The sequence below is a fragment of the Clarias gariepinus genome, chromosome 15, assembly GCF_024256425.1.
Source record: "Clarias gariepinus isolate MV-2021 ecotype Netherlands chromosome 15, CGAR_prim_01v2, whole genome shotgun sequence".
Taxonomy (NCBI): domain Eukaryota; kingdom Metazoa; phylum Chordata; class Actinopteri; order Siluriformes; family Clariidae; genus Clarias; species Clarias gariepinus.
Genome location: NC_071114.1, coordinates 20978794 through 21000256, shown reverse-complemented (window position 1 = coordinate 21000256; position 21463 = coordinate 20978794). Strand labels below are relative to the sequence as shown.

Sequence of the window (21463 nt, the reverse complement as noted above, 5' to 3'; positions counted from 1 at the left end):
GTGATATTATAATATTGTTTGATATTAATAATATAATATTATTTATGACCCCTTCATAAACTCATCAATCAAATCTTCATATCAAATCTTCCATATCAAATTTTCCATATCAATCAGATAAAACTTTCGAAACAGCCCCTTGACATGTACTATCCTGTGCATTATTCCAGTTTTTGGGAAGAAGTAGCATTCCAAACGTAACACTGGATCATTGGAATGGTTGCGTGCGTGCGTATGTGTCTGTGTTTGTGTGTACATGCATGCATGCGTGCATGCATAAGTCTGTGAAAGAAGCTAGCGTTTACTACTGATAATACTGATAACAAGCCGGCTGAGACAAAATACTTCCAGCAGGTTCTAGGTGAGCTTTATGGAATAGTGTAGTACATAAAGAACACTGACAAAACACTATTTGCTTTTCTGCACTGAAATTAAAATAGTACGTTTAGTTTCATTATTCATTCCATCGTACTGTATGTATTCAGTTTGCTTATAATGTGCAGAAACAAGACCTGCAATATTTTAACTACAGTGTTTGGCTCAAATAAATCCCTAAACAAGCGCTGTATATGCTGTATATGCTGCTGTATGTTATGGTTTTATTTGAATTCTTAGATCAGACAGTTTCTGTGTTACTGTTAAAAACATTGTGTACATAAAACATTTGTTTCAGTTCCACCCATGTACTTTACACTCCAAACTAAAGGACAAATATACTTGAACTTTATGCATAACAAATAAGTAATAATACTTTTCTAAAGTATGTCAGTCAAATGAATAAGTACTGTTATAGGCCAAAGTACTGTATAATTAACTGTTTTGTGTACTTGTCAGATTAAGCCCAGTAAACTGAAGTATAATCATATTTACTCATTTTAAGTAAAAGACATATACTATTAGCACACTTGAATAAACTTCTTTTTAGTAAGGGAAGAGTCATTGGTTTTCAAAAATTATTGTTCTTATACATCTAAGCTCAGTTAAAAATGATGCTACTGTTGCAGGTTTTAAGATAGCTGTTATCTCAGATTGCACAGTTGTACATTAGTCAAAGAGAACAAGCACTTCATATGAGTTTCATAAAACCCCTTTTCATCAGAGCAAACTGTATATGAAATATAAGACAAGCCTTTGGAGTTCATTGGGACTTTTCGCCAATGAGACCCAAACAAAACTTTGCTTTCAAATGCAGGCAAATAGATTTGCCTAGACACAATTTCTGTCTAATTTCGTCATTTGATAGAAACTAACAATAGAGGGTCAATCTATGCGTAAATATGAAAAGATATGAAGCCAGCCACAAAATATTTTCATCTTCAGATGCTAAACCACAGAGTACCTGAACACACTTGAAGAAAAGTTCTAACTCTTTTTGTCTGTATTCATGAACTTTCAGAAGCCCAGGGTTGTCTCGTGACACACTGATTGATAGGGATGGAATTAACGTCATTATTTCCTTCAAAAGAGTATAGACAATTTTCTACTTTTGGACTCCTGGCCATAAATGATTGTAGATTGGAATCCCGAGAAACCCATAATCACTCAACGCTGAGTTCTGTCACGCCACTTAGGAGATCTTATCTAAGTTACTTGTAATGTAAAATTCCATTTGCAGACTTTGGGCCACAGCAACCGAAAGTCTGATAATATTGCAGTGAGATACCATGCCATATGACAAAAAGATTTTGGCTGCTGATGCTTTTAGTGCTTTGACATCATTTTGTCAATATTTTGTCTTCCACAGGATCAGATACCACATAAGGTACATTTTTTGAAATTAACGAATAACTCAGGGTTTAAGGCTCGTTGCCAAATTGGAAGCTATAAGCTTCACTTTTTTGTTTGCTGTATTAGTGTTAAAGCCCCAGACAAACTCAAAGAAATAAACACCAGACACCAAGCATCAGAGTCATTGGTAGTCTTTGGAGTCATCTCCATCAAATCCTCACCATATTTAACTTAAATTTTTTTTTTTTTCTTTGATCATGCTTGTCGAAAATCAGGATATGTTGCACAGACAGTATAAAGCTAAAGTTCTGAAAATCAGTTCTGTAGAGGTGTAGAGAACAATAAATCCGAACAATAAGCAGATTGAGGACCCTAATGCAGGCCATTGTGTCCCATTGAGACACTCCTAATTACTAGTGCATGACTATCGATTTTCACGTAGATCATTTAAGAATTATTGAAGTACCCATAAACAGTCTCGTTATTAATGGTATTTCCACCATCACACTATTCTGTATGCAAATTAATAACGAGATCGATGAGTGTGTCATAAACAGTGTATCGACACACATCTGAAACAAATGGCCTACAAATCAGCATGCAGTCTTGTGTTCCTGAGATTTTTTATTTGCTGAGTGTGTGTGTGTGTCCTCGACAGGTATTTGACTCAGGGGAAATCAGTCGCTGCATTAGCAAACCCAACAAAGGGATTTTCTTTCCATCTCCATGTTTTGTTCTGACGTTGCAAATGAACCCGACCTCAAATTCAACCATTAAATCGGGCTTCTCTTTACATTTGAACAGCAGATGATTGGGAAGGGGTGGGGCATATGCGCTATTATCATTTGTTGATGTTCCAAAGTGTATAGCAAAATGTTTTTATCTGTTTTTATTACATTTAAACCTAAATGTAAAGGTGCACTGAAATATAATATACACGTTGACTTTTCAGATGTGCCTACTCCAGCCTTGGAAGCACAATTTAAACATAAACTTAGTTGTGAAATGTATGATTGTAAGAAAATGACAGTGAAATTTTAATATGTGTGGAATTTGCTGCAACGCTGGTTCATCTGCCCTAAACTTTGTCTTCATTTCTCTGCCCTGCAGCTTTGATCTAATTGTGTGCGAGACTTGGATTGTGTGACCCAGCTGGAGATCAGCTGCCCTGTAGGAAGAAATCCACCTGCACCTGCTGCTTCCTGCTTCTCTGGGAGAAAAAAAAAAGCATGTGTGATTTCAAATAAACTCTCCAAGTCTCCCGAGTCTTTGGTCTTTATTGGTGATACTTGCATATACAAATGCACATGCGGTGGGGTCCAAAAGATTATCAGTGTGGTTTAAAAAAAAAAGTTCACAGTAAAGTGCACAAGTGTTAGCGTGTGCAAACACTGCAAAACAGGTCAATGTCCAAAATACAGTTAAGGACAGTAGAGCACCCACTAGTACGAAATACCAACGTGAGTAGAGTGCAAAACAAGCCATTATAATACGCTAAATGTGATGAGTGTAGACATGACATGCTCATGCATCATTTTGAACAGAGTAGTCTGATAATACAGTATAACTTTGTTCAACATGGATTTCGCTTCATACTTTTTAAAACAAACTTTTCAATGCATTTAAACTCATAATTCTATATTTATACCAAAATAGCCAACACAAATGAAAATCTGCAGGAAATAACAGCACCAAAGATCGAATTAATGAACCCAAATAACTTGAAAGCTGAGAGATTTTCAGCACAGCGTTAAGGAGTCAAGGTTAGAGACAGGACACGTTAGTGTGTGAACAGACAGGAGGCTGTTATGAAGAGCAGAGGAACATTTCGGAGTGTAAACATCACTGTAGAATATCAAATATAGAGGACAGGAAGATGTAACGTGTCAGAGGAACTTAAGGAAACTGCATTTGGGGAGGAATACAAACAGCGCAAGTCACTGTTAGAAGTACCATTTATCTGTTCTTATACAGGTATGTGCCACATCAGGAGTAAATTTACCTCAAATTATCACCTTTGCATTAAAGTCAAAATTTTGTTCTGAATTTCATTTCAACCTAACTCGCACAAGCGCTAAAAACAATCTTAAACACAGTAGAAAAGAAAATCTAATTAGAAGTAAAAGACTTTAAGGAACAGTACAGATTATCCACAAATCATCTTAAAATCGCTCTGTAGAATCCAAAAATAAAACAAAAAATATAATGAATAAAACAAGCAACTTTCTTATAATTATTAAAAACAATACATTAATAGTGTTATTTGTCTTATGTATTATAATTAATATTGACAAATGCCTGAAACAAAACGGTGTCAGCAAAGTTCAAGATATACAGTAGCTCGGCCAAAAATCAACCCAGCTTTCATTTTAATACAAATGGTAGTGTCTTAGCCGAAATATGTTTGGTATCAGAGGTTTTTCTGTTATTTTTTGCACTGAGCCAGCACTGCTGAAAAAGGAAGGAAAGTTTATATATGCAAAGTTAGCATTGTGAAAACTGGGTCATCTCTGGGCTGAACTATAACTCTTAGAACAGTAACAGGAGCGCAGGTTGTGTCTGCTCTATAAGTGTCTGTGTGTGTCTATATGTGTGTGTGTGTGTGTGTAACTCTGCAACTGTAGTTAAACAAATTTGTTACTTTTACAAAGTGCATTTTCTATGCATGTATGTATGTATGTATGTATGTATGTATGTATCTATCTATCTATCTATCTATCTATCTATCTATCTATCTATCTATCTATCTATCTATCTCTGTCTGTTATGATGTTGTTTCGTCTGTGTCAATGTGAGCAACTCCTGATTCAAATCTTTTACAAATAAAACTCATTCACATCTAATTTTCTGCTACTGATTCCACACCTTTAACACAGAAATACACACCCAAACCAGCAAACACACACTGTGTACTAACTCAGCCTGCTCGGTGTGGCCCAGAATGATTTATTGATGTCTCTTTCTGCAGGTGCCTTGAAACTCTGTCTGGCGGAACTCCACTGATAGCACTGAAAAATGAAGATTTGGCTTCTACTTCTCGGAGCATTTCTGCCCATTATTCAGGCTGGTACGTCTCTTGTTTCTCTCTCTCTCTATCTCTTTCTATCCCCCTCCCTCCTTCTCTCCCAGCATGCTTTATTGACATGGAAATCATGATTTATATTGTCATTCAAGGACACATGTGTTACAGGGTCTATAAAAATGAAACTTATTATCAGAAAATAGATGTCTGATGGGATATTAAACTTGTGTCTCTTTGTCCCGTTCTCTCTCTCTCTCTCTCTCTCTCTCTTACTGTATTTCTCTGCCTCATACCTACACTATCATATATTATTCTGCTTATCTGTGCTCCACTAACCGCCAAGAATGTGATCAGCCTTTTAAGCTCTCACGTGTCACAGCATTTCAGAAATAAAAACAACAGCCCTGTTATGTGCTAATACCTTATGGCTTTGCCTAATTATTCACCCACTTGAACTTTTCCACATTTAGCCATGTTACAATGTGAAAGGGATCTGAGCTTAATTAAGATTGTACTGTATGTCATAACTTTACACAGGATAAAATATAGGGAAGTGACTAAAGTGTAAAAAAATTATTACGAACATGGGTGTAATTAAAGTGGGACATTTTGGGACACTCCACTGGAGCTTTTTTTGGAGCATATAGAAGAACATGTAAAAATGAATACATAGGACGTACTTTGTGCACATGAACACAGGACAAAAATAACATGTATTTGTATTTGTTGATATGGAGAAGTCTCCAGTATCAGTTAAGAGTAAAGCTGTAGTTTTCCAGTACCAGAAGTTAGGACGTATTATTCTTTAATTATAAATTTACAGTATGTTAGCTTGACAGTTTGCTGTGGAATAAGAGGAATAAACCAATTTAGGATGCTATTTTATTGTCACTGAATCCAAGATCATCCTCTTGTAATCCTGTTGATTACTTTCCAATAACATCAGGCTCTAATGTATTTCGTAGCCTACATACAGTATTGGATGTTAAATACTAAAGTCCCTCAATAAAGGCAGCCAATTTTAAAACTAATCCAGCTGTAAAAACTAAATTTTACAGCAATGGAAACAGTCCAGTAAATCCAGCAGAACCAGTCACACTGCTTGTACAGAGATTAATTGGTCTCTGTGGGCTTAGTTCACAGAAACATTCAAGTTTAGGCATTTATTCTGATTATTTGCAAAGAAATCGGTTCGAATTTATTAGTTAGACCAAGACGCAGGATTATTTTATCCATGTAATCTACAGGAACTTTGAAAAGTCTCTAACAAATTGCCAAACTGCCATGAAAGAAAGACAGAGAAAGTGCTTTTGTAAAGCCTCACCATTTATACACTTGTTTCCTTGTGGTTCAATTTTCCTATGGATGATCAAGGTCAAACTCAACCTTTTCATATTTATAGAGGTATAAACATGCTCTTTTCTTTCTTTCAGCCACTTTATAGTAATTGCAAACAGAAGTCAGCACTGGAACATTTGCTCGCTCGCAGTAATTATGACCATGAGCATTTTTTTCTCTGCCATGCAGAAATGATTCTTCATTCCCTTTACAGGATGGTAGAGGAATTTAATGCATCAAAAGTGCCTTTATTTCTTCTTTTTCATGCCTACTTTTATGCAGGTAACAAAGAAGGCAAGGGTTTATGTAATTGACCAAATGCATAAATGGAATTTTTTAAAGAATACATAAGTAGGATGATTTTGTCTGGTTTGCTGTAATCACAGCAGCACTCGTGTCTGCTTTTATGAAAGCTGGGCTTCCTAGAGAACATCGGTCCATTAAGAAGGACATTACAGGAGTTTCACAGGGGTTTAGGGTGAGCGGGTTGGTCTTGAGTAAATTCAGTAAAAATGACAAGGACAGTTCGTTTGTTTTTGCTATACACTTAATGCATTTGAGGTTGAGTTCAAAATTCAGAATTGAGTTCATGATTATAAGAGTTTAGGTCAGAATTTACAGTTAAACCTGAAACATGCCAACTTTAGTTTGAGCCCCCATTGGAGCAGCAGGTGGATCTTGTTGCCGCCTGTGCCCTGTTAGATTACTTACTGCCTTTGTTATGTAGGATAGCAACAGTTTCTTCCACCCAGTCTGTCATTGGCCAGTTTCTGTAGGATGTCCCAGACAGGGCTGCTTCTGTTCCTTTGGTCCTGCCTGGTAATCATCTGAGGCAAAATTAGAATCCTTGTGTAAAAGGTGGACAGCTATGTCTGTCAACCTTCAAGATCCTCAGATAGGGATGATGCAGGATCAGTGGCGGCTGGCCCATAGGGGGCGCTGGGGCACCGCCCTCCCTGATAAGAGGGGCTAAAAATGTAAAATATATTTTTACAAATTAAGTTTTTACGGTTTACCCACCAGTATGTGCCTACATGCGATATAAATAACATATACAACATTTCCCACCTAGTGACATTCATTCACCAGTGAATTTCCACAGACAGACTTGTATCGTTTCTGTCATGGGGCGCTGAGAAAAAGCGCCCCTGAGTGCAGCCAAATAGCCAGTCATGTACATTTACATTTGGGCATTTGGCAGACGCTCTTATCCAGAGCGACTTACATTTTTATCTCATTACACATCTGAGCAGTTGAGGATTAAGGGCCTTGCTCAAGGACCCAACAGTGGCAACTTGGTGGTTGTGGGGTTTGAACCTGGGATCTTCCGAACCGTAGTCCAATGCCTCAATTTTATGGTCTTGGGGCGCTGAAAATTCTGCCCCAAGCAACAGAAAATACCGCGAGATTTAATTTTTTTTTCTTTTGAGGCGCGGCCAATCAGAGTAATGATGGCGAACTTAACGAGCGAAGAGCAGTTTCCACCAAATTCGGTGAGATCCTTATTAATATACCCGTTTTAAACTGTTGTGTTAAATTGCATTTTTAAAACTGTTTTTCTTTGTGTGAACCACTTTGAGATGCAACTTTGCTTGAAAGGTGATCCAGCTGATCATACCCTTTGATGTTGATTATTGTATTTGATACTCTCTTAAGCATGCATGGCGTATTATACAATGGAAATTTGTTCATTTACTTTATCAGTGAAACTGGTGATTTTGAGGAGGAGATTAAATCATTACTGTTAATTGTAATCATCGTCTGACTGTTGATTTTAATTCTTATATTGGACTAAGCAAAGAAATATTTTGTCACATCAGCCCCACCAGGAAAAATTTTCACCAGCCGCCACTGTGCAGGATGCAGACAGTTCACAAACAGTTCCGGACAGTTTGCACATTGTTAAAGGCTAATAGTTAGATTAATTTTTTTAATGACAAACAGTTTTAAATATCTACCTTAGTTTTGAGCCCTGGGTTTTCCCTGTGAAGACTACATTTATTGTTGAAAATATTAAACTAACATGTAGACTAGAGAGCTGTCTATGTGAAAAAGCACGCCATTTTCAAGCTGACAAAAGAGTGGATGTAGATCAGCGCCATTGCACAAGCGTAGGGCATAGCCTGTACAACAATTTGAAATGTCCTGAAAAAGAAAAGAAATCATGGGTGTATTAACAACCAGACATAGAACAGGATACCTAAGGGAGCAGTGGAGACAGAAACATTGTGAGAAGAACAGTCAGTAACATCACTATCAACCTCCACTACGCAGAGAGTGTAAAAAGTGGCAAAAAAGACTTAAGGAGCAGAAATATAGGGTCCATGATTACAAAATGCAAACCATCAGCAGTTAGAATCAGTTCGGGATTAACTTTCAAGATAACCTCTACTACAGGCCAAGATGTGGAGAAAGTAAGAATCTGCTCATTATATAATTTATAGGAGCTTATAAATCAAGCCTACTGGAGGCAGTGTCACAGCTTGGGCTTACATGGCTGCTTCTGAAACAGTCTCACTGATCTTTATTAACGATTTAACTCAATGGTAGCAGCAGAATGAATTCAGAAGTGTACAGAAACAACTGGCAATTTACAGTTGAATGCATCCAATCTAATTGGGAGGAACTTCATCATAAAGGAAGACAATGATCCAAAACTCACAGGCAACACAACAAAGGACTTCATCAGGGCAATGAAGTGGAAGGTTTTAGACTTTCCAAGTCATTCCCCAGACCTTTATGCAATTAAACATTTATTTCCCCTCCTGAAGAGGAGACTGAAGTAAGCCCCTTCCACACCCCCTCCTCCCGTCCCCCGTCCCGTCCCCCATGCAACAGTTTGATGATGTCACCTGCTTGAGGCAGGTTTGCAGGCAAGGAACATTTAACCAAATATTTGCTATTTAAGTACTGTATATTTTACTATTATTGGCTTAAAAACTATTTGTTCTGATATTTTGCTCACCTACAAATTGCATGCTTTTGGTTTCAGAAACAACTGTCGTCAGTGTATAGCAAAAGCCTTTGGCCTTGCTGTTCCGATGTCCTCCGAGAGGACTGTACTGTGTGTGTGTACATGCTAAAAATATTTTGTGTGAATAGGTATGTTTACACAGTCTCAGGCAATGGACTGGTGTCATGATAGAACTTAAATTAATGAAGTTATAAATGTAACTGCAAATGAATGAATGAATGAATATTGTTTTTGGATGAGGGGAAGTGGATCAGAACCATTGCCTACATTTGTTATGTACACATAAGTGATTTCATTAATACAATTAAAATTATATACTGTACAGTACTCTGCAAAAGTCTTGAGCCACCGTTCATTTATTAATATTTTGCTTTCAAATAGTCAGGGTTTCTTGTATTTTTTATGTGGTCTTGAGGAAAAGTTCTCCAAGCTTCCTAAAGGACTTTTTTTTTGTCTCTCATTTGCAGTCTAGTCCTTGCACCTGACAAGTTTCCGAGAAATGTTTTTTGTTTGTTAAGCCACGCAGTAACCTATGAATCATTCAAGACTTAAAAAGAGAATAAGCAAGCATTAACCTGTGAGAAACAGGTGCAGATGTAGACAGATGATCTGGCTTGTGATTAGTATACTAGTGATGCTGCATGCTGATGCCCGCAGTATACCATTTGTTCCCGTTTCCTCTATTCCATTTACATAATTTCATTTTGTTGATTTTAATACGACAAAATGAGATGGTGGCTCGACGATTGCACAGTACTGTGTACCTAATTTATGAGAAAAATACAAAACAAAATTGAGAAACAATTCCAAACTTCAATTTGTAAGTTTTAAACACTACTACTGCAGATATTGTATATATACGTTAGGGATACCCACACAATTAATTCTACTCAGGTAGCATCGTTTCTAAGTGAAGTATTGAAAAACTGGTTGATTTCCAGGCAGAATTAATTGAACAGGGATTCTTAAACGGCTCTTGTCTTGCTGTGTTTCACCATCTTTTTTGTTCTTGTGATCTTAAGATAACAAGACTAAAAATGCCAGATAAAAGTGCCTTCTCGGGTGATTAAGCTGTTAAATTAGAATGGCATGTATAGGAACAAACGACTGGGATTTCCTCCTTTTTTTTTTTTTGAGAAGAAAATCCTTCATTGTTAAGACTTGTGCATAGCCTGTGTATGATCATAATACTGAACATTTCATTTTTGATATGTGTTTTATAAAATCTGTGCTGTTTTAATTTGATCATCTCTGATGTTGACAGATTTATCTGCTGTATGATCCTTTTAATAAAAAAACTGTAAATAAGGTCATGGCAACATCTTCATAAGACGAGTTCTTTATCAAATCAAGTTCTTATTGGTAGGTAATTATTGTATAAACAAACAGTATGTGTCCATATTGTATATTGCGTGCAAGGCAGCACAGTGGTTTAGTGGGTTCGATTCCTGCCTTGGGTTTGCATGTTCTCCCTGTGATTGGTGGGTTTCCTCCGGATGCTCTGGTTTCTCCCACAGTCCAAAGACATGAAGATTAGGCTACAAATCCCCAAATTGACAACCCAACTTCTTACCTAACTGCCACAGGAACAACAGATATCTCCAGGGTGAGGAATGTGCGTCGCCCGAATGCAGGATGGCATGTGGACGGATCAAAATAACAAAAAAGAAAACATTGGGCTTTCAGTGGTAGAGCTGTATCCCAAAAATCTTGTTATAGGCAAAGTCAATTCTTTTAGGTACTGACTAAAGGGGATAAATAATTATGCAACAAATTACCTTAAATATTGGACGCGTTGTACAAAAAAAAAGTCAAAATCTGTATTAAATCCGTATCATTTTAAGACTGTAAGCATTCAAAATATGGAGAAAGTTCAAGAGTGTAAATACCTACGCATTATACACTTCACACTCAATTGTTATTTATGTGCCTGCTGATTTAAATTATATTTATCCTTTGTGTATACACTGTGTGTGTTTGTGCACTCTGCAGTTTGTCCAGATCAGATGTCTGGGTTACAGCCCTGGACTCCTGGTTTCAGTGAATCTCACCGTGTCACTATCGGCTACGGCCGTAAACTGCTTCTCACCTCCTCCGCCACCGTCCACTCCATCGAGATCCTTAACGGAGGTATTTCCATTTTCCTACTACTTTCCTTCAAGCTTCATAAAAATCAATCACAGGGGATTTAAAGTGTGTTTAACGGAGAGGGTCATGTGCTTCACTTAAAGGAGAAATCCATTCACATCTGTCCTGCTAGTAAAGAGCATGCTTGGGTTAATCCTGCAGCTTCTGGGCCATAAAAGGAAAGATCACAGATGTTTTGGGTTTGAGTTCGAGTCAAGAGTTCTGTGTTCTCTATAGGAAAGCTTGTGATTGCTGACACTAACCAGCCCATCGTCCTTCGTGCCAAACACATCCTCATTGGAAACAATGGCGAGCTACATATCGGCAGTCCTGAGTGTCCATATAAAGGAAACCTCACCATCTCACTCTATGGCAGGTAATGCAGGAGCTTCACTATCTACAGTACATAGGACAATTGACTATAATATTCAGATATTAAATGCAATATTGCTTTCTTTAATAAGGCTTAGACAAAAATGATATTGAGTACACATTGGGAAAACTGTGAAAATCGGTCATAGCTCTAAGGCTAGAACTTAAAGGATATTGCAGCTTGTAAGCTCTTTCTCAGCACTGTGCATACAGCATGCATGAATCAACTCGTCGTATTGTTTGCCTCCGTTGTATGTGACAGTCATTTTTAAAAATAGATGTTACAGACCTATTTTGTCCCCTTTCAAAGTTGGTGTCTAACATTTTCTACTCACTTGTTTTGTTTTCATTCTTAAGTAGTTGGTCGGTGTACACCGATCATCCATAACATTCACACCACACAACATGATCATCTTAACACTGATCATCAAATATATACCAGTAAACTGATGACAGGCTGATGAGGACCAAAGGCACATTTAAGCCTGTTGGGAGAATAGGCTAGCCTGTCTGGTCTGATCCTACAGAAAAGCCAATGCGAACTTGCCAAAAAACATGTCAATGCTGGTCACGATAGAAATTATTAGAAAACCCAGTGCACCACGGGCCGTCGCATACAGGGCCCAGCAGGCAAAGAGTCCAAGACTGCCAACCTCCCCAAATCCCCAAACTCCCCAGATCCTACTCCAATCAAGCACCCATGGGTCGCAACAGACAAACAAGTCTGATCCATGGAGGCCTCACTTTGCAACACACCACACCCTAAGGATCTGCTGTCAACATTCTGTTGCTAGACACCACACTACATCCCCAGAGGTTTCGTGGAGTCATGCCATGAGGTGCCAGGGCTGCCTCAGAAAGGGCAACACACAAGGGGATCCTACACAATGTTTTTTTTGTTTTAAACTTACTGTATGGCTGAATGGTGTATGCTGTTTCTTTGTCCTGTTGCAAAGTCTTATTTTTGTTTAAGGTTCCTAGTTCGAGTTCGCTGTTCTGTATGTGCAGATGTTTATGATGAACTATTTACTGTACATCTGATGAACAGCCTTCCTTCTTTATGTACTGTACCAATGGTTTTTGAAAGCTGAATTACATCATTTGAGGCAGGTATCTGCTGCACAGTGCTGAGTTTTTAGTTATATGCTGCCCTTACATGTTAGGTAGATTACAACTTGCAACTCTGGTACCAAGCTAACTATCTGTACATGGGAAATCAGTGACTAAGAATTAGCTAAATTCTTGCCTAAAAGTAATGCCTTGGTAAATGGCAAAGATTATGAATAATTTCATAACATTTTTGTTACCAACTCAGGCATTAATTTTACAATATTATAATATTATTCATGTGAGAATCTGTACATTGTATGCGTAGACCGATCCTTTTTTAGTATATCTGCGTTAAAGTCTGCTTCTTTGCCCTTTGCTTGGCCTGGTGCTTTCTATGTTCCGGTTGTTTACAGCTACATTCATCCCCACCAGTCTACATTCATTCCTACCTACACTTAACGTTCATTTTAGCAGGTAAACATATTGTGGCACTCAGTAAGGCTACAATTACCGACCAGCCCATTTGTTGCTAGGCAGTATTTCAGCCACCATTTAGTCAGTCCATCAGAGGAATTATAGGACCAAAAGGATGTGAGGTAGCACCACTTAAACTTGTTGCCTGTGTTGTCTGCTAATTTGGTGTGTGTGTGTGTGTTTTTTTTTCTTTTTTTTCTTCTTTTTTAAAAAAAGGTCTGACGACACTGGTGATGAGCACAGTTATTTTGGGAGGAAGTATGTTGGTGTAGGAACAGGAGGCACACTGGAAATTCATGCTGAGAAGAAACTGTCGTGGACATTCCTTAACCAAACACTGCATCCTGGAGAAGGAAATGAAAACAGCTATCATTTTGAGAGGAGCTGGGGCAACCGAGGCATCATCGTCCATGTCATCGAGCCCACAACTGGAGAGGTGCTGCGCACTGATAGGTCTGTATTCTTGCTGTACATCATGAAACAGCCAAAGCTTATATGTTATTACACTTGCAGTTATTTTTTCATTTGATGATTAAAGAAAAAAATATTTTTCTTATTAGATATGTAACTCCAACTCTTGATGTACACTACAAGTCAAAAGTTTGGACACACCTGTTAACGCCATGGTCTTTACTGATTTTTATTTCGTAAAAAACAAACAAGCAATAATTTCCTTTTGATGTTGAGGTGTGTTGCTCCTCATGTACTGTAAAGCCTCCAGAATGACTCTAATCTGAGGTGTTTGTTAATTGGTGATTTCTCCTCTGCAGCAGATGTAAGTTTTGGTCTTGTTTTTCTGGGACAGTCTTTATGAGAGCCAGTTTCATCATGGTGCTTGATGGGTTTTGCAAATCCACTTGACAGTAGTGTTCTTGCAAGAACTATTCCCGAACAGCTGACCTTCATGTCTTAAAATAACAACTGACTGTTGTTGTTGATACTTTGATACTTTGTGTTATTTCATAGTAAAAAAAAATTCTAGTATTGCTCTCAGATGTTGAAAATAAATCCAAACTAGTGTCCAAACTTTTGACTGAACTTTTGGTACAGTGGATCTCTAGCCATCTCTCCTTTAGTAATAAATAAGACATTGTTCATCTTTCTTCTTTAGTATAACTATTCATCTTTATCATTTTGTCTATCTCCGTCTGTCACTACATCTTCATCATGACCAACTCTTATTTCCTTTAACGTCACATTTTCCCTGATCTGCATTTCCTTTAGTCTAGCCATATAATGGATTGTGGTTCATGACATCATCAAAATATTGATTTATTGACTGGCTGGCATTATACCAGGAAACAGAAACTTTAGACCAAATTGTCAAAACAAGACCTTGTCCTTTCAGCCCTGCATGATTGGCCTGTAATCAGTTTCTCATCACAGAAGAATAACCTGGCCTTTGGCTGTACTTTGCCTTTAAAACAACAACTTACTCCAACTCTCCTGGAATGTTTGTTTGGCTTCCAGTACTTTCCATGGCTAGATAATAATATTTCTTTCTGACCTACTTTGCAGGTTTGACACATACCGGAGTAAGGACGAAAGTAGGCGTCTGGCCCAGTATGTGGAGGCAGTGGAGGATGGTCAGATCCTTGCCATGATGGTGAATGATGAGGGATCGAACAACCTCGAGGACACGGCTAGGAAAACTCTGGCCAAGCTGGGTAGCCGACATTTTCATCGCCTTGGGTTCAGGTACAGGTTTAGGAGTTTAATTGAGTTTCACAGGAAAAAAGCTAATCTAGATTTGTTCCCCAGAAAATGCCAAACCCCAATAAACATCAGAGTGGAAACTTGACAGGACATGTCTAAGCAACATTATTGCTACATCAGTGACCTTCCATGACCAACATTTATGTACATCCATATTTCTGCTAGAGTTCATACTTCTTTTGAGGATATAAAAAAGGCAAATGTCATAGTTATTTACACAAAAAACACAAGTGCGCAAAACACAAGTATGAAGGGTTCACCACAAGGTTCTTGTTAAAGTTAAGTGTACTTTAGCTACCTAAATAAGTTGTTGTAGGGCTTGAGAACTTTTAAGAGTCACTAATTCATGCCTTAGATATTCATGCATGGAGTTTGCATGTTTTCCCCATGTTTGATTGGTTTCTTCCTGGTTATATAGTTTCCTCCCATAGTCCAAAGACATGCAGATTGGACTGATTGATGTTTCTAAATTGCCTGTAGTGTGTGAGTATGCGCATGCTTGTGTGCCCTCACATGGATTGGCACCCCATCCAGGGCACGCCCCTCCTAGTGCCTAGAGACCTGTGGGGTAGGCTTTAGGCTTCTCTTAACCCTGTACAGGGCATATGGTATAGAGGATGAGTGAGTATGAGAGGGTAAAGAACCCTAAAGGGAACTAGCTTTAATTTTTTTTAGGGCTAGTGGAAGGTGGGTGAGGGCCAACTTAAAATGAAGAAAAAGCACTGTCTTGTTTTTGTGTGCAGTGTAAATTAAGCCAGTTTTATTTCTCAGATCTAGTGACTGCCTGCTCCTTCAGGTAAGTCTTCCCTATTGTGTGACAGTCACTTATCAATATAAAAAATATATAATACTGCAGGTTTAACTATCTAAGTCCTGTATCGTATGACAGCTACCAATCTATGGTATATGCAAGATAAGCTCTAACTGCCCTATTCATATGTTCATGCACTAATAGACAACTGTAATTGGCTAGGATCAGTTTGATTTGAATTTAAAAGGAATATACTATACTTCTCACTCAGAGATCAGTCGTGAATAAGCTGCCCTAAATTCAGGGTATGGTTGCCCAAGAAATTGATTTTTTTTGCAAAATTCATCCTACTGCCAGGGACTATAAGAGATAATGTCTAAACGTTCTTATTGCTAAAATATTTGAAGCCTACCCACTTCTAATCTTTAACATGATAGACTATGCAAAGTCTGCTTTTTTAAATGTAAAAAAAAATGAGCAGAGTAAATTTCAAGATAATTTTGATATTTAGTAGCCACCCTATAAGGCGTCTTTTGGTTCTGTAAGGTATTGATTTGCCTGCTATCAGAGTGGCAATAGGCAGTTAAATGTAAGTGCAGGTAGCTAATTAAGCTAAAAGTGCTAACTGCTCTGTTTAGCGAAGTGACTGTGCCACCTGTTATACAGTCCTATGTTCATTAGCATAGCATGCCACAAGCAGCTCTAGCAAGGGGTGTAAAAATAATGATTCCCAGCATACAGTACTGTCCATCTTAAACCTACATTTTTTTCTAATATCGAGTTGACGGAATGTTGGCAAACTTGGCCCCTGGTCAAGATAACATGGGGGATCAGAACATCTGACCTCTCAACAACAAATCAAACCCTTAGGTAGCTGTGCCATCTGTGAGGCCAGGCTGTGTATAAGCAGGCACTGAGACTGTTTAACCATTTGGGGCACTATTTGGGTATTCTGTGGAGAGCTGAGGAAAAAGATCTGCAGACATGATCTGCATCACTGTGAAGCAGTTTTGTATTAAAACATAATTTAACTTTAATTTCAATATAAAAATAATAACATTAAAATGAAAAGCATTATTCTGCATTTTAAGGAAAATCTAATCTGTTGCTTTCAGGCAAATTGTTTATATTTATAAAAAAAATCATAATATCTAGAATATCTGTGAAAGAAAGGCATATTGGAACACAATATGACAATATTAAAATTAAATCATCATATCAACCAGTCTGGCAATATTGGAAAGAACAGCAGTTGTTTTATTCTCAGACATGCATGCTGGAGTGGGTGGTCAGATATGAGGCTTATGGGACAGAAGAACGATAATACATTTGCAGTTACATTCAGTATATAAATTATTAAAATTATTGGGAATAAATCTGTCACCCTGTGTTTGCAAATTAAGACCATTGTACACCGGACATGTCTCAACTCCCTTGGACCATTTTTGGTCTTCTCGTGTGAAGTGTTTTTACTGTACAGTATCTGTGCTTACATTTACCGATTTTAAATATTAAGCTTAATACAGTTATAAAAGATGCCAGACCATGGGTTATTTCAGCAGGGCTACAGGTTGAAAAATGAACTGACATGCGGTGAAGCTTTTTCTTTCTTCTTTATTACTTCCATTACATAAACCCTGTATTACCCTTAGAAGAGATATAATCGCAGTGGAACAAATTATACATGATTATCCGACATTAAATAGAGCGTTAGTAAACATTCACCGTACATTTTTTCTTACATTATGTCATGTTGCAATCTGGATCTGAACTTGACATAACTGGGACAATTTTATGCTAAATGATTTGTTCCTTACTCTTTTCCTATATGTTAAATAAGGTATTCAAATATTAAAATGAATCTGAATGCACAATTCGAACTGAGATAAAAAATTCATCAGTTAAAATTTTAATGTCTTTGAATGTACCTTTCATTTTTTTTAGAAGACACTTTTCATGTGTCATTTGTCAGTGAAAAATGATCACAGATGGGTAATTAACACTCTAATTTCCTTTAGAAGTAAGCAAGCTTAAAATGCTTTTAGCCGTCCATGTTAGTTTCTCGGAGGAATTTATGTGTCAACATTTTTGCAAAACTGGGCCATGTTAGCATTGGCTGGACCCGAAGCTCTTAATTGGATGCTCCTCTATCAGGCAGCACATTGCTTCTATCTCTCTCTTTCTCTCTCTCTCTGCTGTCTGCAAACCCTCCGTTTTCTGTACTAATTACAAACGGCATGATGAGACTCAGGCAAGGCAGTGCACATCCAAGTCTCAAAGCAGCTGCCTCTCGGACCTCAATAAATTCTATGCAGCACAGGGTCACTGTGTGAATCCCAGGCCAAGTCCGAGCCTAGATTTAATAAACGGGAGCAGATGGTTTTCTCTCCAATCTCAGACCTGTTTTGCACCTCTGTGGAAACACAAGACCTAATTTAAACCTGTTGAAATGCACTGCGAGTTTCTGTCTCATTCTTGTTCTCTCATCCAGTAATGAAGAAGTGAAGGAGTAGTAAGGAAGGCATGGCCTCTGATCCTGTCAATCTGAAAAAAGGAGCCATGGCCTGCTATTCCTTGTATTGCTTCATTTTCCAAACAGTTTGCACATTATTGAATCATATCATATCAGAAACATACTTTACTGTTAAGTGCTACATTTAATCATTTACCAGTTTTAGCACTATATCCTCTCGAATATAGAGTACAAATATATTGCTATAACTGTATATATACTGTAAATAAATCATAAATCAGCATTCCTTTACTGTATCAACTGGCATTTAACATTACAAAATGTGTTTCCATGCAAAGAAATTGAACCACTCTGTTCAAGACTTTCAATAGGGTTAAGGTCAGGACTATTTGGTCATTTGGCCACTGGGCATGATGGATGCATCTTTTCACTCTGGAATAGATAGATATGACTTTTCTGGTGTGTTGTATCTGTATGGAAATGCAATCAATATTACTATTAAACACACCTGTTATTTAGATCAAAATTTTTTACGATGCAGCTTCACCAAGTGTTTAAGTGATCTCTAGTTAGGCTTATTCCTGTGTTTTTGTCAGACCGTATTTCTTCCATAAAGATCACAGTTCAGCACTATTCTTCTAGGTTTTAATAATGCATTGGACAGTTCTCAAGCCAAGGCCGGTCATTTCAACTCATTAGTTGTTGTTTTGCCTGATGCAAGCCAATTTGATAATTTCACCCTTTTGACACATTTTGACATCTTTTTTAAAACCACAGGATGTCTTCTGACATGGTTATTTAAGAGATGAGAAATGAGAAGTTACTCATTGCTTCAGTTAGGTTTAAAAGCATTGTTGCAGCAGAAAGATATTAATCACTACAATAATTATCCACTTAAAATATCATAAGTATTTTACTGCGGATCCAAACAGTGTTTTTTTTGTGTGTGTGTTCATAAATCTGGTATTGTAGGTTTTGCATCAGTAATATGAGCATGTCTCTGAACTTTTCTCAGAAACTAAACCAAAGATCATCCCTGATTTACTCTCCCATGAAAAAACTCACTTGTTGCTGTACATCCAAATATTTCCACCTACAGTTAAATATTTACATCTAAAGAAAAGTCATGGAGAAGAGAAAAAGAAATAATGGATGGTGGCTTCCATCCTTTTTTAAGCAACACACTTGGGGACGGAGCATCACCAACTCATCTTAAAGATTGGCAGTGTGCCGGGGATCATTTCCTGCATTGCATATGCAATAATCCTGCCGTGATCAAAGAAATATTGCTTTCACTTTTACTGCAATATCACTTCAAGAAACCAATTTCCATATTGTACTGGTACCCTGATGAATTTCCTCAAAGAATTGATGGAAGGAATAGAAATAGAGGGAGAATTGTAAAAGTTCATTTTCAAGTAAGTAGACAACAAAAAAATCATAAAATAAATAAAAAATAAGGGAAAAATAAGGGATGAAAATAAGGGCTTGTGCTGATGTCACATGGTCAGGTTTGCAACTGGCTGATTGGATTTCACTTGCGTGATCTGCTTATGTCGACCCAGCGATGCCTGTCAGTCAGCAAAATTGCGGCGTGCCTCTAGCTTTCTTTAGTCTGGCACTTTTCCTCCTTCTATCACTCTGTCTCCTCAGAGGGGACATTCACACCAGGGGGAAGATTGGAATATTTCCCACTGTAATTACCCTTCCTGTTCAGATATCCTTGAGATAGCATCCCATTTTATGTCACTATCATTTAAGTGCTTGTCTAAGAGAGACGTCTCACTCAGTTTCTTTTTTAATATATATATATATATATTTAAATTAACTACAGAATTATCTAATTCAATTGGTCAAAAAGTGTTTATGAATTTCCTGTTTTTTAACAGCACAGCAGGTTTGAAGAAAGACCAATAGTGCAATGGTTTTTATGGTAACAGCTTACACAGGGATTTGTATAGCGTATCATTTTCTAAAGGAGTCCCTTTTGCAATCACTTTGTTACAATCAGAACTAAAGCCGTAACTTTATTTATTTATTTTTTTGAATAGGAAAATAAATTCTTTGTCCAAAACTGCATTTTTTGAATGAGATTACTTGTAAGTGCTAAAAGGAAATAATGTGTAGTAGACAATGTGCAAAACATAACTGTAAATGAATAAAAAGTATAATAAAGTTAATATAATTAAGTCATTTGAATTTAGCCTTGGAAAATTGCTGTAATATAAGTGGAGTAAAACATTTGAAGCTGATTATTCATTGGCCAACGATCAACTTTGATATGGTTATGATTCACTCTGTTTTTTAGTTCCTATAACAAATCCTTACTTATGCAGTGCATTCAGAAAGTCTCCGTGCAGCGGCCATTTAAATAAAGTAGTAGTAGTGCGTGGACATACCCTTGTTGGATCCACCAGTCTGTTTATATATCCAAGGAATTTGATTTTAAATCTATACCACACTGCGCTACTGTGCGGGATTTATTAACTAAAGCTCTGGTCCATTGGGTCATGACTGCACAAAACCTCTGGTGGTGTTCTCGCAGTGCCTGGCAGCACAATGTTGACAGCACATCCTTTGGGTGCTGAGGGTTGGGTGGTGTGAGGCCTCTGTAGATCCGACTTGCTTGTCCATTGTATCCCATGGGTGCTCAATTGGATTGGGATCTGGGGAGTTTAGAGGCAGAGTCGCAGCCCTGGTTTCTTTGGCTGCCAGGCTGCAGGTGCGTTGGCTGTGCTGCACTGTGTGATCTGGGCATTTTAATTGTTGTCAGCAGTGGGTTTTTCAGTGCTGCATTGCTTTCCTGTGCAATTTGCTCAGTCAGGCAAACCATTGCTCACAACAGGCATAAATTAGAATTTGTGGTACCCACCATCTTGTTACCAGTATACTGGCATATTATTGATAATCAATGTGTTATTGTTGTGTGGCGTTAATATTATGGCTGATCTGCATATAAAATAAACAGTACATAAGACTCCTCACAAGTTGACAAGTTCTAATTTTTAACATCTGGATAGCGTAACTAACGGTAATAGATAACGTTTGGTAATACACATTTCACATAAGGTGTCATTTACCCTTTACACATTCTAATTGTCACATGGCATAGCCATTATTTAATAAATAAACTAAACATGATTAAATCATACAGTCCAAGCACATCTTTATACAGTATGTAACCCTCTATCTACCCATCTCTCCCTCCAAGTCTCTGTGTATAAGTCTTACCTCGTCTGTCTCTCTTTCTGTTTTGCTATGTTCATGTTTTTTGACCTCAATATGACCCTAATGTTCTGTATCAATTTTTGCTCATCTGCTATTTTCTCTTGTCCCCACCTTTCCTTATTTGTCCCTGTGGCTCCAGGCACCCGTGGAGTTTCATTACAGTGAAAGGAGATACGTCGTCAGTGGTAGAGGATCACGCCATTTATCAAG

At 37.7% G+C, this 21463-nt stretch overlaps 1 protein-coding gene across 1 annotated transcript in view; it reads left to right on the top strand.

The window, feature by feature from the left end:
• The window catches only part of LOC128542743 (cell migration-inducing and hyaluronan-binding protein-like), a 135918-nt gene that overhangs the window by 52453 nt on the left and 62002 nt on the right, over positions 1–21463 (top strand). Inside the window, exons 2-7 of the mRNA XM_053512715.1 lie at positions 4697–4795; positions 11055–11192; positions 11427–11565; positions 13302–13538; positions 14604–14783; positions 21393–21463. Coding sequence (XP_053368690.1) covers positions 4744–4795; positions 11055–11192; positions 11427–11565; positions 13302–13538; positions 14604–14783; positions 21393–21463 — 817 coding nt within the window. The 5' untranslated portion in view covers positions 4697–4743. The remainder of the gene's footprint in view (positions 1–4696; positions 4796–11054; positions 11193–11426; positions 11566–13301; positions 13539–14603; positions 14784–21392) is intronic.